Source organism: Pezoporus wallicus, unplaced genomic scaffold (genome assembly GCF_028554395.1).
Source record: "Pezoporus wallicus isolate ANWC-B61680 ecotype Strahan unplaced genomic scaffold, APGP_CSIRO_Pwel_v1 contig_8057, whole genome shotgun sequence".
NCBI classification, from domain to species: Eukaryota; Metazoa; Chordata; class Aves; order Psittaciformes; family Psittacidae; genus Pezoporus; species Pezoporus wallicus.
In genome coordinates, this window is record NW_026637044.1 from 1,635,472 (window position 1) to 1,650,597 (window position 15,126).

Here is a 15,126-nt window from a genome sequence, read left to right on the forward strand (position 1 = left end):
ACACTCATCATTTAGAATCATTGCAATAGATGGAGATAAAGGACTCCAACCATGTGTCTGCATACAGATGCAGAATTTCTGAAGCTGGCTTCTACCTGTACTCCTCTAGCATGGCAGATCATATCTGGAGGCAGTCAGCTGCCACTGTTCATGCTCGTAGTAAATATTTCTGTGCTTGTGAATATCTTTCCCATCCTTGTTCCTCAAGTCTTATACCACCCTTCAGTAGCTTATAGCACCCTTCATGGTGCTTTTGGTGGCTTTGCTGAGGCTCATTAACAAAGCAGGACATGGTCTTCATTTGCTAGGCTCATTTTCTCCCAGGATAGGTTGGGCAGGAGAAGAGAGAAGGGGAAGGAAAGAGAAATACCTTTTCAGTGGCAGATCAGCTCTCTGTCTTAAAAATATTGGGTAAATAGAAAGCAGTTGGATTAATGCAAATCTAACTTATGGGACCTGAGATAAATAAACTACTGGAGATTACTGCCTCCTTGCTCCATGCAGGAGACAAAGCTATGCCACTCGGTATATTCAGAGATGGTGTATCCAGCAGATATAACAGGTAGAGCTCTAGTCATCACAATATTATTGCAATTAATTGCAAATTATTCTCCATTAGCTTTTTAGCAAAAGACCCCATCGCTGTTAATCTTAAGGCAAAAATTGCTGAGATATTTACAAAAACACTAGGAGAAAAACTGCTCCTGATAAAACTACTCTTTAAAATTTTCCAGGAGCTGAGAGAAATAGCAGCCACATAAAAGTGTAGCAAAACCCCTGGCTTCAAAACTGCTCAGGGAAAGAGTGAAGACATGAATGCATTCAGCCTTGCTCTCCTGAGACCCCAGGTTTCTGCTTCAGTATGCTGAGCATCTTCACATCCCTTTTTTCCCAGTGGGGTCTTGTCATCTGTGTTTTCTGAAGGGATGATGAGCTGAGGACAGCTACTGCTTACAGCAGCACAGATGCAGTTTGTTGTTTGCTTTTTTTTATTCGGTGTACATCCCCTTACAGCTTGATTTATATTTCTTTCATCAGAAAAAAAATGTGGATAAATCATCTGGGAGATATTCAGTTCTTTATATTCCCTTCAGTAGTCCAGAGAAAGAGGCACTTGAGAAGGAAGGTAAGATTTCTCTCATGTGTCCAAGCCACCTCTCAGAAACCATATGAGCTATGATTTAGAAAAGTCCATTCTTTGGGTTTTAGCATCCAGAATTTACTTAATCCCTATTCACATGCAAATCCCATTTAGAAGGAGGTGAGTATTAACAAATATTTCTCAAACTCCTTAAGGTCCTCAAGAATAACAAATTTTAAATGAATCTTGTCCTCGCATTAGTTTAGACCTTCATCTTTGTGCATTTCCATGCTTATCCAAAGTCCTAACTCTCACTCCAAGTTGCACTTTGTTTCCAGTTGTTCACAGTGTATTTTATGTACAAGATACTGTCTTGCCAAATGGCCACATTTGCTTTTGGTGGGTTCAAAATGTAATAAATCCATACACCCAGAGGCACTCAACAGCCCAAGTATATGGAGACAGCATGTCCCTGTCTGCTTCCAGTGCCCTACCCACAGCAATTTGACAGTGCCCTCCCTGAAAGACTACCAGCACTGCCTTTTATCAGGGTCACTTCTTCTTTGCTGGGGCTTTAGCATTCCCACCGCCCTTGCCATTAGTTTTGGTGTCTCCTCCTGATTTTACTGCTTCACCTTTTTCACCTTTCTTCCCACCACCTTGTTTCTTGTCAGTGGTGTCCTTTTCTCCCTTTTCTCCCTTTTCTCCCTTTTCTCCTTCTTTCTTTTTGGCTCCATCCTTTCCTTCTTTCTTGGATCCTTCTTTCTGGTCCTTTTCACCATCTTTCTTCTTGGAGCCTTTGGATCCATCTTTTTTACCCTGAGCTTTGTCCACTTTTCCAGATACAGTGGGAACTTCTTCTTTTTTTTCTTCTGCAACCTGAGCTGTATGAAAAGACAGAAAAAGAAAATATAAAAGCAGTTAACTTGGGTTGACAGTAGCCAGGAGGAGGGCAAAATTCCTGCTCTCTGCTGGCAAATCTTGGACAAAGAGAAAATATTTGTACTGGGGCTGTGTCCAGTGTTTTGCTCACTGACTAGCAGCTTTTCATGCCTTTGTTTCGAGAACATAGACTAATGGGATAAAGCAGAACCAGTAATTTCAAGAGTTGAGATGTGGATCTATTGTAGGAAATGGCTCTTCTTGTTAGGAACTGGTTCATGAAAGCTATAAGCACAGTCCATAAGCATTTCCCAATAATGCCAGTGTGGAGCTATCTCCTTCCACAAGAAGGAACAGAAACATCTCTCATGCAATTCAATACAGACATGTCTTGGGTTTAGGGGTTGTTTTTTTTGTTGGTTGGCTTTTCTAATTTTTGTATATGGGGTATGTCTCCTGCAGGTGAGAGTGGACAGCAGGAATTCTGCTAGGTAATTTGCTTTCAGGAGATAGAAAAGCAGAAGTTGGTTTGCCCAGCAGAAGACCACAAAGTAGGCTTAGCTTTATGTTATATCCAAGTCCAGTGACCATGGGACTGGCTTCCCACCTGACCCACTGTAATTAATTGAAGCAACACACTATAGATATACAGTAATTAACTGTTAGTTAGCCCTAGTTTGGCATGTTTAAACAAGCCGTGTTATTTATAGGAAGCTTATAATACCTTTAGTTATGAAATATTTTTATATAGAAATATGCATATATGTGCTCACAGCCCAGAAAGCCAACCGTATCCTGGGCTGCATCAAAAGGAGTGTGACCAGCGGGTCGAAGGAAGTGATCCTGCCCCTCCACTCTGCTCTTGTGAGACCTTACTCGGAGTATTTTGTACAGTTCTGGTGTCCTCAACATAAAAAGGACATGGAACTGTTGGAACAAGTCCAGAGGAGGGCCACGAGGAGGATCAGGGGACTGGAGCACCTCCTGTATGAAGACAGGCTGAGAAAGTTGGGGCTGTTCAGCCAGGAGAAGAGAAGGCTGCGTGGAGACCTCATAGCAGCCTTCCAGTATCTGAAGGGGGGCTATAGGGATGCTGGGACTTTAGTGACAGGACAAGGGGGAATGGGCTTAAACTTAAACAGGGAAAGTTCAGGTTAGACATAAGGAAAAAGTTCTTTGCTGTGAGGGCGGTGAGGCACTGGAATGGGTTGCCCAAGGAAGCTGCGAATGCTCCATCCCTGGCAATGTTCAAAGCCGGGTTGGACAGAGCCTTGGGTGACATGTTCTAGGGTGAGGCGTCCCTGACCATGTCAGGGGGGTTGAAACTAGATGATCTTAAGGTCCTTTCCAATCCAAACCATTCTATGGTTCAGTGATTCTATGATCTTGGATTCAGCTCCCACATTTCAGGCGAGAAGACTTTAATTATTCTGACAAAAGATTTGGTAGCAGAAAACTCTTCCTCATCTTTTTTATTTTCCTTCTACTGGAAGTGTTTTTTCTGAAATCAGAGGCTGATAAACTGAGCTCTCATCTCAAGAAGGAATTTGACACTTAAACACAGATCATATTTCATATATTCCTTATGGAATTTTTTTCCTTTGCTTAAGACCAGCAGAGTATGAAGTTTGTCAAAAACAAGTGAAAACATTTTAAGTTTCCCATTACCTCCTTCTCTGAAAATCCCCAGTATGACTCAAATATGTAAATAGATAAACATGTTAACACAACTTTATAATTAAAATCAGCCAAGATATAGCAATGACCTAGGAGTGACCTCAGCAAATGGAGGATGATCGGTCACCATTTAGCTTTCTTCAGCTGGCACCTAGGAGGAGTAAAATTATTTCATGTTTGTCACAGGCTAAGGAAAGATAAGAGTGAACTGGCTTAGGAGGTGATTTAGTATGGACCATTTGGTGACATGTCTCAGCCCCTACCTGGAGCCACTAGACACCAACCTGATTAAGCAGCCCCAAATCTCTCAACACTATGGATGTCTGTAGTGGGACTTTCAAATTGCAGCAATGTATTACCTGAATTTATTATGCTTACCTAAATTATTCCTTCACTGTGCACACTTAAAAAAGATAGTATCTTTTGACCTTGTGAACTGGCAATTCATTTGTACATAAAAATTGGAGGAGAATAATATAGAATATTTCTCATAACCACAGACAAAATCCTGACATCTCATATAAAAAAGAAATTAAAAAAAAAACAACAAAAAAAAAGAGAGAGGAAATAATTATAAAAACCCACCACATTGTCTGCTTCCTAAATAAATATGGTAGGAACCAGGTGAACTCCCCAAAATGTCAGCTGGAGCAGCCTCAAACCAGAATACTTGAAGATCAACCAGGCCATGGACCCAGACAGTACATCTCCACCCAGAGCTAAGCCTGGGTCCTGCTTGTACTTCTCCCAGACTGGGAGACAGAGCACAAATGAATTAATTTGTATATAACATTTTATACACTGAAACCTTAATTCCATTTTATTTATGTCCAGTAAAAGGGCTTGCCATATATGCCACTCAAAAAGCACGTGGAGACCCATTTGGCATTTTCCAATGTGACAGCTAGAATTTTCCAACATGGTAAATGTGAAGTAGGATAAAATAATGCCAAGAAATGAGTGTTGAAGTGTTGCAATATATTAATTATTAATAGCATTTGACATTTACATAAATCTTTAAAGCATTTAATGGCCACTCAGTAATTAAAATCACTCAAGTAATTTCTCTGGCCTTGACTGGATCTACCAGGGATTGTCAAGGTATAAGTATATAAATAGTCAGCAAATACATACATTTTATTTTATGACCACATCAATCAACATGAATTGCCAAATGTCAGTGGGGCAACACAGCAGAGTATCACACTCTGTATAGATGAGAATAACAGCACAGAGATGAAGCCCAAAGATTTACATACTTTCCATTGTACTGCTTAAATCATGTAGTAAAACTTTTCTGGGCACAGGGTACATGCTAATCTCAGAAGGAAGTCAAACCAGGGGGTTTGATCACACAAAGCTTTTGCTTCTAACAGTTTAGGCACTGATAGCTGAATCAGTCTTTTGGGTCCCCAGGGTTGGAGACATACAGGCATTTTTAAGGCACAATTTACCTCTTCCACTTTAGCATCTCCCCTACCATGAAAGGAATCACATCCTTCTTATTTTTCCACTGTGGATAAAGGAATAAACAACTAGTGCTGATGCAAACTTCTTCATATATGTGGTAATGTACTTGTAGACAGATGACTCCTACCCCAGTAACACATCTTTCAGGGCAATTTGGGCAGGTTTATATCTGCCTAGTCCCATAGGACTAGAAGCTTCAGAGAACATATATTAATGAGCAATTACCAGACATCATCAGCCATTCAGCAACATGCCATCTAACAGCCTCCTACCCTGTGCCATGCCATAACCAGAATTCTAGGATTCTCAAAGGTCTATCGGTGGTCAACTAGTCCACTTATACATTTAATTGGATAAATGTTTAAGTAGTTTTATGGTATAGCTGACTTCCCATACATTGCATTCTTATGGTAATTTATTAATGAGTTCATGCTGCAATTTATCATGGTCTGATTAAATGTACACCAAATAGCCAGCCTTCAGATGTAGTACATGTACATGTTCATGGGATGTACAGGCTGCTTACAGGAGAACAAAATTTGTTAGCATTCTGGGGTGAAACAGCCATTTCAGTGCCCAAATACCCTTTCTATCTCTTCCAGATCATTCTTCTTATCACTAATTTATTGGTTTTCCAGGAGTAACAGCTAGGCAGGAAGAGGACGCAGCAGCAAATGAGTGGTCTGACTTTCTGCTATCTAGACACATGATCTTTTACACTCTGGGACCTATTGATAGCTGGTCAGAATTTGGTCTTTTGGGCAGGAAACTGAAGGATACAATACTAAACACTTCCATGTGTTTAGTACTGTTCATTCATTTAAGAGCGCACTAACTAGACCTTGAGATGACCTTTGACTTTAAAGGAGGTTGAAAGAATTTAACCCTGTGGAGAAGGACTTATTTATGTGAGTTGGGTTCAACTCCAAAGGGTATTCTGGCCATCATGGTTTATAATAGGGGCACAGTCCAATGTCTGAATGCCTCTGAAATTCTGAGTTATGTGCAAAATCCTACTATTAAGCACTTAGTTCTGTATTTTGCTGGTGTAGAACTAAATTTCTATAATTCTGCTATCTGCCTCTTTCACGGGTTTCATGGATTGGAGCATCACATTTTGAGTTAAGGAAACTTCCAGTACCTTTAAAGCTACAGTTCACATGGTTTGCAGAGACACGGGGAAGAGAATAAAAGTTCATTAAAAGGTACTGAGAAAACAGAAGTCAAATGCAGAAAGGGAACCGAGAAGCAGAGTCCAAGGCATGATGGATTGCATCAGAAAAGAGAAGCCACAGACAGACAGGAAGACAGTCCCCTAATTTCCTTGCAGGGCCATTTCATCTTCTTCTTTCACAACAGGCAGGGAGTTGAGAGGTCTGGAGTGGACATGACCAGATAGAGTTAGGAGAGTTTCAGTAGAGCCTAGGGTACAGAACCAGGAAAGATGAGTGAGAGCAGCAGAGACCAGTGACAGAAATACTATTGGCCATCAAAGAAAGGCAAGCCATTTATTGGTAGTGTGACTATAACAACTTTTTCTTCCTGCTGACATCTGCCAACCCAGGAACTGACCCTTAAAATGAATCAGACTCTGGAAATTTTAAATATAAACTTCAAAGGCATGACCTTGACTTGTACCAATGGACAAACTGTCCCTTTCATCTAAGTGACAGTGCCTGCTGCCACAAATGCTGCAGGTTTAGTGCATGTGACTGTGAGGGGTTTACTAAGCCGTGACAATATCTTAATGGTTGTGTCCAAGAAGCCACACTGATTTAGGCTAAAGGAAGACCTAACCCTTTTTATTCATGCATACAGAAAGCAATCCCCAAAAAAGACATGGGTCTCGTGTAGGTGTGGGTATGGGAAGTACCTCCAGGGATCTCTGTCAGCTCATTGAGTGGTGGCACAGTGTCCAGTTTGTCAGCATATGTCTTGGCTGCTTGCCGTTGAGCGTATCGTGCCTCAATTTCTTTCCTTGTCCGGGGAATCCGGCACTTGAAGATACAGCACAGCGTGATAACTGAGAAAGGAGAGAGGGAAACACGAACATTCAGTTTAGTCAGCAGAATTCTGTCTAGTACAAGCTGTCCCACTTACAGTGGGGAGATAACAGGAAGAAAAATTACTTTCAGAAGAGTTTCTTCCAGTAAGAACCATTTACATCAGTGGAAGTACCTGCCTGAGGGATATGGTCACACAGTCTGAAGCAATTGAGCTACCTGGAAATAAAAATTTGTCACTCTTCAGCTGAGCTGTGGTAAAGGACTGAGCATGTCCTTCCCACCAAAACCAATGTAAACCATTGCCTTAAGCCATAAATGTCAGTGGTGTCTCTGAGCATCAGAATAGCAACAATGTAAATTCATTATGTCTTTGGAAGTGACAGCAGCAGCAAATAAGATGTACTGTCACCCTTCAATAAGGTATTATTGCTAGAGGTTCCTGACAATATATCTTAGCTATTCATTATTGTGGTAGGTAGATAAGGGGATTGTGGGCCTTCAGCTGAAGAAAAAAATGAGGAGTTTGACATGAAAACACTTCAAAATAGATCCAGAACAATAGCTCAATATATGTCTTAATTGACTTTCATCTAAATCCATTTAGGGCAGGCAAAGAATTAAACCTGATATCCTAAATACCCTCATCATGAGCTTACTATTCTATGATGCTACTTTCCTGAGCTAGGCTTCTTTATGTGACTTTGGGATACAGATAACACTTTTACTCCTAGTAAGACATATTTTCCCTTCATGCTTAAACATATATGTTCCTGCAGAATTTCCATCTGCAAATCTAATCATGATTGAGACAATTCATTGTAATGATATCATTACTGATTGGTTTCCTAGGCTAGGAATTCACAGACTTGATCAGACCATTGATCAGACGATCACTTGGTCAGATCCATGTACAACCTCTGACAATAACAAAACAACTTCAGGGGAGAGTCAATCAGACTCAGAAACTGGCAATCATAAAATTAGTTGACCCACAGGTGATAAACATGTGAAGAAGCATGAGAACTCATGGTTTCTATAAACACTTAATGTTACTTTTCTGTGGGCATCCCTAAAATAGGATCATAGAATCATAGATTCATAGACTCATAAAATCATAGAACCATAGAACAGTTTGGGTTGGAAGGGACCTCCCACGTTCATCTAGTCTGACCCCCCGTGCAATGATCATGGACATCTTCAACTAGATCAGGTTGCTCAGAACCACATCCAGACTGGCTTTGAATGTCTCCAGGGATAGTGCATCTACCACCTCCCTGGTCAACCTGTTTCAGTATTTTACCACCCTCATTATAAAAGATTTCTTCCTCACGTTTAGCCTTAATCTCCCCTCTTTTAGTTTAAAACCATTACCCATACTAAAAAGTGTTGCCCCATCTTTCTTATAGGTCCCTTTTAAGTACTGAAAGGCCACAATAAGGTCTCCCTGGAGTCTTGTCTAGGCTGAACAATCCTAGCTTTTCCTCATAGGAGAGGTGTTCCATCCCTCTGATAACTTTTTGTGGCCCTCCTCTGGACCGTCTCCAAGAGGACCATAATTTTCCCGTACTGAGGACTCCAGAGCTGGATGCAGTACTCCAGGTGGGGTCTCACCAGGGCAGAGTAGAGGGGCACAATCACCTCCCTTGACCTGCTGCCACACTGCTCTGGATGCAGCCCAAGATACAGCTGGCCTTCTGGGCTGCAAGTGCACATTGCCAGCTCATGTCAATCTTTCATCCACCAGTACCCCCAAGACCTTCTCCTCTGGGGTACTCAATCTTCATCTCCCGGCCTGTATTAATAGCAGAGGTTGCCCTGACCCAGGTGCAGGACCTTGCACTTGGCCTTGTTGAACCTCATGAGGTTCGCATGGGCCCACTTCTCGAGTTTGTCCAAATCCCTCTGGATGGCATACCTTCCCTCTAGCATGTCAATTGCACCACTCAGCTTGGTGTCATCTGCAAACTTGCTGATGATGCACTCAATCCTACTATGTCATTGATGAAGATATTAAACACTACTGGTGCCAGTACACACCCCAGTACAGACCCCTAAGGGATGTCACTGGTGTCCATCTAAACGCTAAGACATTGGCCACTACCTTCTGGATGCGACCATCCAGCCAATTCCTCATCCACTGATCAGTCCACTCACCAAATCCATCTCCAATCTCTCCAATTTTGAGAAAAGAATATTGTGGGGGATCTTGTCAAACGCTTTACAGAAGTCCAGATAGACAACAACCATAGCCTTTCCTTTGTCCACTGATCTAGTTGGGGGGATTCTTCTTTTCTAAATAAAAGCTCAGCTTTCCAGCCTACATCACCTACATAAGTTCTTTGTCTCTTTTATACTTTGTGGAAAGGGGTTCTGAAGGCAAGCAGAGCCTTGTGCTTGGAAAGATGTTGTGTGAGCAGTTTTACGTGTTCTGTTTTCTATTTTAGCTCGAGTTCCTCCATGCCACATTAACACTATGAGAAAGGAGCAAGCATCCAACTTCCTGTACACTTCAAAAGTCAAGTAACCTTCTCTGGCTTTACATTATCATGAGTAATGTATCAGACCTTTGAGACTAAACCAAGAAAGCAACCGAAACAATCTGTACTTTTGGTTCCAAGTGTGAACATTTATCATCCAATAGGAGTAAAAAAAATTGCAGATGCATCTACACCAGCACATAGACCAGCTGCTGTAAATTTTACTCCCTAAAAGTTTGTCCTGTACTTGTCCAGTCTCTCCTAAGGAAAGAGGATTGTGTTAACCCGGAACAAGCTCTGCATGACATCTCCATACCACAAAAGAGAAAAGGAAAGTAGTAAAACACCTTTCTCAGTGTTCTGAGGTTGGTGTAAAGTTACCAAGTGCAGCAGTTCCTCTACACCTTTACAGAATTTTGCTGCCAAAAGTATCACTTCCTTTAAACAACTTGCTACCGAGGTGTTGCAGTGGAAGCACACTCAGAGCTATCTAAACATCACAACAGGACAAGACCGGTGAAGTGAATTGCCTAAACCAACATGAAATTGTAACAATCTGTGACTGGGGAAGCAATCAAGATACTTATATCCTTGTTCTTCCATGAGGGTCAGCAACAGGTTGAGAGTAATTGAGCTTTTACTTGTCTTACAAAAGGAAAGCAAGGTACCCATATGGCATTATTGGCAGCACAACACTGTCAGCTTGCAGGTGGGTAGCGTACCACATCTGGAAAGCACAGAGCTGGGTCTGCCTCGTTCCAGGCAGCAAGATTTCACGGCGCAGCTGCCCATAGAGCTACAGCTACATTATAACCAGCAGAAGGCACAGACCTTTTCAGGCTGGCCGGCAAAAAAATACTCAGTAGCTGAGCAAGAACTCAAGGCGCTGCCAGGCGAGACATAAACATACACTTTTAACAGGGACAACAAATGGGGAAGCAACTTACAGGAGAGGACAGTGTATGTGCTTTTTCTCTAGCCACTTTAAAATCAAGATCTATTGTTTTCCTAAAAGCACTCTGGAGTTCAGCTAAGCCAGGAAATCCTCTATTCACATTTGAGAAAAAATTGCCAGGCGAATTAGCGCCATATTTCCTGGAGACTGATAAAGAATAAGACTGCCAGCTTTCAAGTAAAGCACAAAGAGATTGCTCAGTGCCCTTGAAAGTCAAGGACAAAAAGTCTGCTGATATCACAGTAGCTGGCTTAGCACTATGGGAAAGAACAGGGGTGGTTGTATCTCTTATGGTCCCACTTCTTCCAATTACTAAGGACAAAAATGGTAGTTGCTACATGATAGTCATGAGCTGGGCTCTCTGTTTAACTTTCTAATGGAGATAGAGCACTACACTGAGGTACTGGGGACTTAAGTTGTCTTGGGATGTGAAATGATTCATAACCAGCGACTGGAGCAAGAGCCTTATGTGAAAATAATACAGTACTACTTTTATCTCCATCTGCTTTGCAAGCTGTGCTTAGTGTAAGGCTCAAGTCATGTAGGGGCATAAGCACTGAACTGATTACCATTATCTTTTTAAAAAAAAAAGAAAACCCATGCCACTTAATAAGATTCAGGATTTGGTACAGGAGCTTTAGGAGACTGAAACTGATGCCAGGATCGTTTTATTGCTGTGGGAAATTACTGCCTGCTATATATCTTAGTTTTCCACTCCAGGTGAGACACAGGAGACAGAGTGAGTGGAATTCATCTGCTCTGTGTGTCCCAAAGCTAGAGATTACGGTCTTATTCACTCCAGGCTTCCTTTATCACTGATGGGGAGAAAAGCATCTCTACAGGGTGAATAATCTCATCTTAAAACAAAATAAACCACTCTCTGCAGCTGCCTTTCCATTAATTACAGAAAGAGATGGGAATGACCAGTCTCACAGAGGACTATGGAAGAGCTGCCATGCCTGGAGTGAGAGTCAAAGGCTGGACAACGTGCCCTAGGACTTCCCAAATGGTGTCAGAGATCTACACAGGTGTGTGAATTGTTCCTTGAGTTAGAAGAGCTGAATCCCATACTTTGGAAGATAAGAGAGAAATATTTGTTGCATAGTAGAAGTTCGGAGCTATCTTAGCATCTCTTCTTCTACGCCCAGTAGATATATTTCTCCTGCTTCAAATCAGTGAGATTATATTTGTACCACTAATAAATTATTCATCAACTGAACCACAAAGCAATGTAACCTGTACTGATTCCTGGGCCTTTTTTGATGTCAAGGTTAATCATAGAATCACAGAATGGTTTGGCTTGGAAGGGACCTTTAAATCTCATCCAGTTCCAAGCCTCCTCCCACAGGCAGGGACACCTTCCACTAGACCAGGTTGCTCCAAGCCCCAGCCAGCCTGGCCTTGAACACTGCCAGCAATGAGGCAGCCACAGCTTCTCTGGGCAGCCTGTGCCAGTTCCTCACCACCCTCACAGGGAAGAACTTCTTCCTCACATCTCATCTCAGTCTCCCCTCTGTCAGTTTAAAGCCATTCCCCTTTGTCCTGTCCCTACCTGGCCTTGTCAAAAGCCCCTCTCCACCTTTCTTGTCAGCCCCTTTAGGCACTAGAAGCTGCTCTAAGGTCTCCCTGAAGCCTTCTCTTGTCCAGGCTGAACAAGCCCAGCTCTCTCAGCCTGTTTCCATAGCAGAAGTGCTCCAGCCCTTGGAGCTTCTTTGTGGCCTTCTCTGAACTTGCTCCAACAGCTCCGTGTCCTTCTTATGTTGGGGCCCCAGAGCTGGATGCAGGGCAGAGTAGTGGGGCAGAATTCCCTCCCTTGACCTGCTGTTCACACTGCTGGTGACAGGACATGGTTGTCTTTCGGGGCTACTAAAAATATCCATTCCTATAAGATAACATATCAAGAATTGGACTGTACCATGAGAGTTAAACGTCAAAGCAATACTCTTACAAAAGCTTAGTATGTGACATGGCATCAGTTGAACACATTAACTGATAGACCCATGTTCTCATGGTAGAAGGATTACAGCAGACAAAAAAAATCCCCAAACAATACTGAAAACATAGATGAGGGTTATACATAATATGAAAGCACCTTAAACAAAAAGTTTTTGTTTGGGATATGAATTTGTGCAGGAATATTAATTGTAATAGGCAAGCAGATGACTTGACTTCAAGCTTTGAATAGCTGGTTTATATTATACATTCACCAATTCTCTCATTCCCCAGGTGAATGCTTTAATAACACTGCTATCAAACAATACTTGGTTTCATTCTTTCATGCTGTGGCTGTCCTTTTCCTTTCTAGGATTTCAGCTTTCATTTTAATTGTTGAGAAGGCTTCTAAAATGCAGCCTGAATAAACTATTACCTTAATGCCTGTCTTATGTTATGGTGAGCTTGAAGAAATCTCTGTAAGATGTATCAGTGCCCTAGTAACATGACAGAATGTCCATAAAAATACCACGGTGTGAAATGGTAACATCATTCATGGTTTCTCTGCAATGAGACCGCATAAAGCAGAAGAAGAAACATGCCGTGTGATGAAATGTAGTGGAGTAATTTTTAATTTTGTCAGCTTTCTCAGCTTTTCTGTAGTAATAATATATGGCCTTGTGATGCTGTGAAAATTGGCCTCTCCTATGAGGTGCACAATTAAAATAAAGGCTTTATCTTCTTCAGTAACATGCTCTGGATTGCTTTGCTGTTGGCCTTCTACAAATATTTTTTGCACTTTTTTTTTTTTTCCTTTTGCATTATTTGACATACACAGTTGAATTCAGCCACCTATTCTGAAGGAACATTTCTGTTCTAAATTAAAAAGTTGAGTCTGAACCTGCACATGCTGTTCTCTTTCTACACTGAAGATTCAAGATGACAGCATATCAAATTACTGTTCATTGTTTCTGCCAAGCTGATCATGTGAAATGTAATTTTTTATGAAGAAAACAAACACTTGGTGGTTCTTACGAAATGAGTATTTTAAAGTAGTCAACATTTTGCTCTTTATGATGACAAAAGAGATATTGTAAGTGATACATTTTTATTCTTCAGCATATATTAAAAAACCCTGACTTGGGAAATAATGAAGAACTCTGAGGTTTGCTCCTTTCTGGATTTTTAGCGTGTTTTCATTATTTCTAGAGGGAGGCAATATCTTCCTAATATTCATATCTGGTACTATTCAGGTTGGAGGAGCTGAGAAATGGCTCCCAAAACCTCTCCTCTGAAGTACAATAACAGAGCAAATGTTAAACACTGAATTTTTGACCATAAAAAATTAGATGCTTGTGACCAAGTAATGGGTGTGTGTTTACTCCCACTGGCTTAAACTAAAACATTTTGTTTTGTAATTGAAACAGGCTAAGAGCATATGCAAAAGACCAAGGAGCTGTGTCGGCTTAAACCAAATATCCATGCGGCCAAGTTACCCTGTTCACGGTCTCGTTTTAGCTTTCACTTAAGTGAATTTTGCTCATCAGCATTAACAGTTGCTTCCAGGTTAGCTGGGCAACAAATTAAAAAAAGAAAAAAGAAAAAGAAAAAAGAAATATGAAAGAAAGAAGGAAAGAAACAACTTTATTGACCTAGGAGCTGGGAAAGATGTAAATGAAATACCCTCTCCAGAGACTGCTTGGTGTAATATTTCAGCAGAACCATGACCGAAAACTGAACAGTTTTATAAACTGAATGGAAATTACACAGTAGGCTTGTTGCCTTTGAAAAAATAAGTCTGTCAATGAAGCATTTAATTAACATTTAGCAAAGTAGCCTGGGCTGCTCTGAGTTAATTAGACAGCCATTCCATTGTTAATAATGCAAGCAATTAATGCAGATGAATTCAATGGCGAGTTAACAGCAGCACTGGTGTTTAAATGCTCTTTGCTAAGGTTTGAGTTGCTTACTATGTGACTGCAATGAGACTTTAAGGGAAGAGCTAACATATTTTGGCCATTTAAGCTACTTACAGCAGTGTTAACAGTTGTGATAATGAAAGGATCAGTGAGGGCTACTAAACTCTTAAGAAAAATAGTTAGTGCTTGGGTGGGTGCTTGCAGGACTGGTCCACCCTGAGTGCTCAGATGTTGACAAGATGCTGGTGCATGACCCACCTCATTTAAAGTCCTCACTGCTGTTACTGGAGCTATTGCTGAGATAATAGTGCCTCGAAAGAGGTCCCTGAGCTGGGTTGCAGGAGAAGCAGGTTTTCCTTTAAAAGACTGTGCAACCATCTAGAGGTCATGAAACTGCATCCCGGCTTGGCATCAGGCTTGGGATCAGATTGCAGTAATGGGGACTCAGAAACTGCTTTCTTTCAGAAAACATGGAGACGTAGATGGTAAAAATGTTAAAGTTCAGGTTAGAGATTAATTAGATGGTCTCTCAAAAATCTTCTCAGTCCTGTATTTTATCTCACTCTAAGGCTGTTCTTTCAATAGAAATATAGTACTTGGATTAATGTACTGATTTCCTAGAAAGCAAAAAATAGGAGGCAAAGAATTAAGAGATCGAGATTCTCATCCCAACAGCTGTGACAATATGACTTCAAGCAAAACATATTTTTAAATATGTCCACCTTTA

General features: G+C 41.2%; 1 protein-coding gene across 1 annotated transcript in view; it reads right to left on the bottom strand.

The window, feature by feature from the left end:
• Window positions 1–1,577: 1,577 nt before the first annotated feature.
• TMIE (transmembrane inner ear) overlaps window positions 1,578–15,126 on the bottom strand; it is a 34,514-nt gene continuing 20,965 nt past the window's right edge. Inside the window, exons 3-4 of the mRNA XM_057402880.1 lie at window positions 6,984–7,133; window positions 1,578–1,965 (exon numbers count right to left, since the gene is read on the bottom strand). Of these exons, the coding sequence (XP_057258863.1) occupies window positions 1,634–1,965; window positions 6,984–7,133 (482 nt within the window). The 3' untranslated portion in view covers window positions 1,578–1,633. The remainder of the gene's footprint in view (window positions 1,966–6,983; window positions 7,134–15,126) is intronic.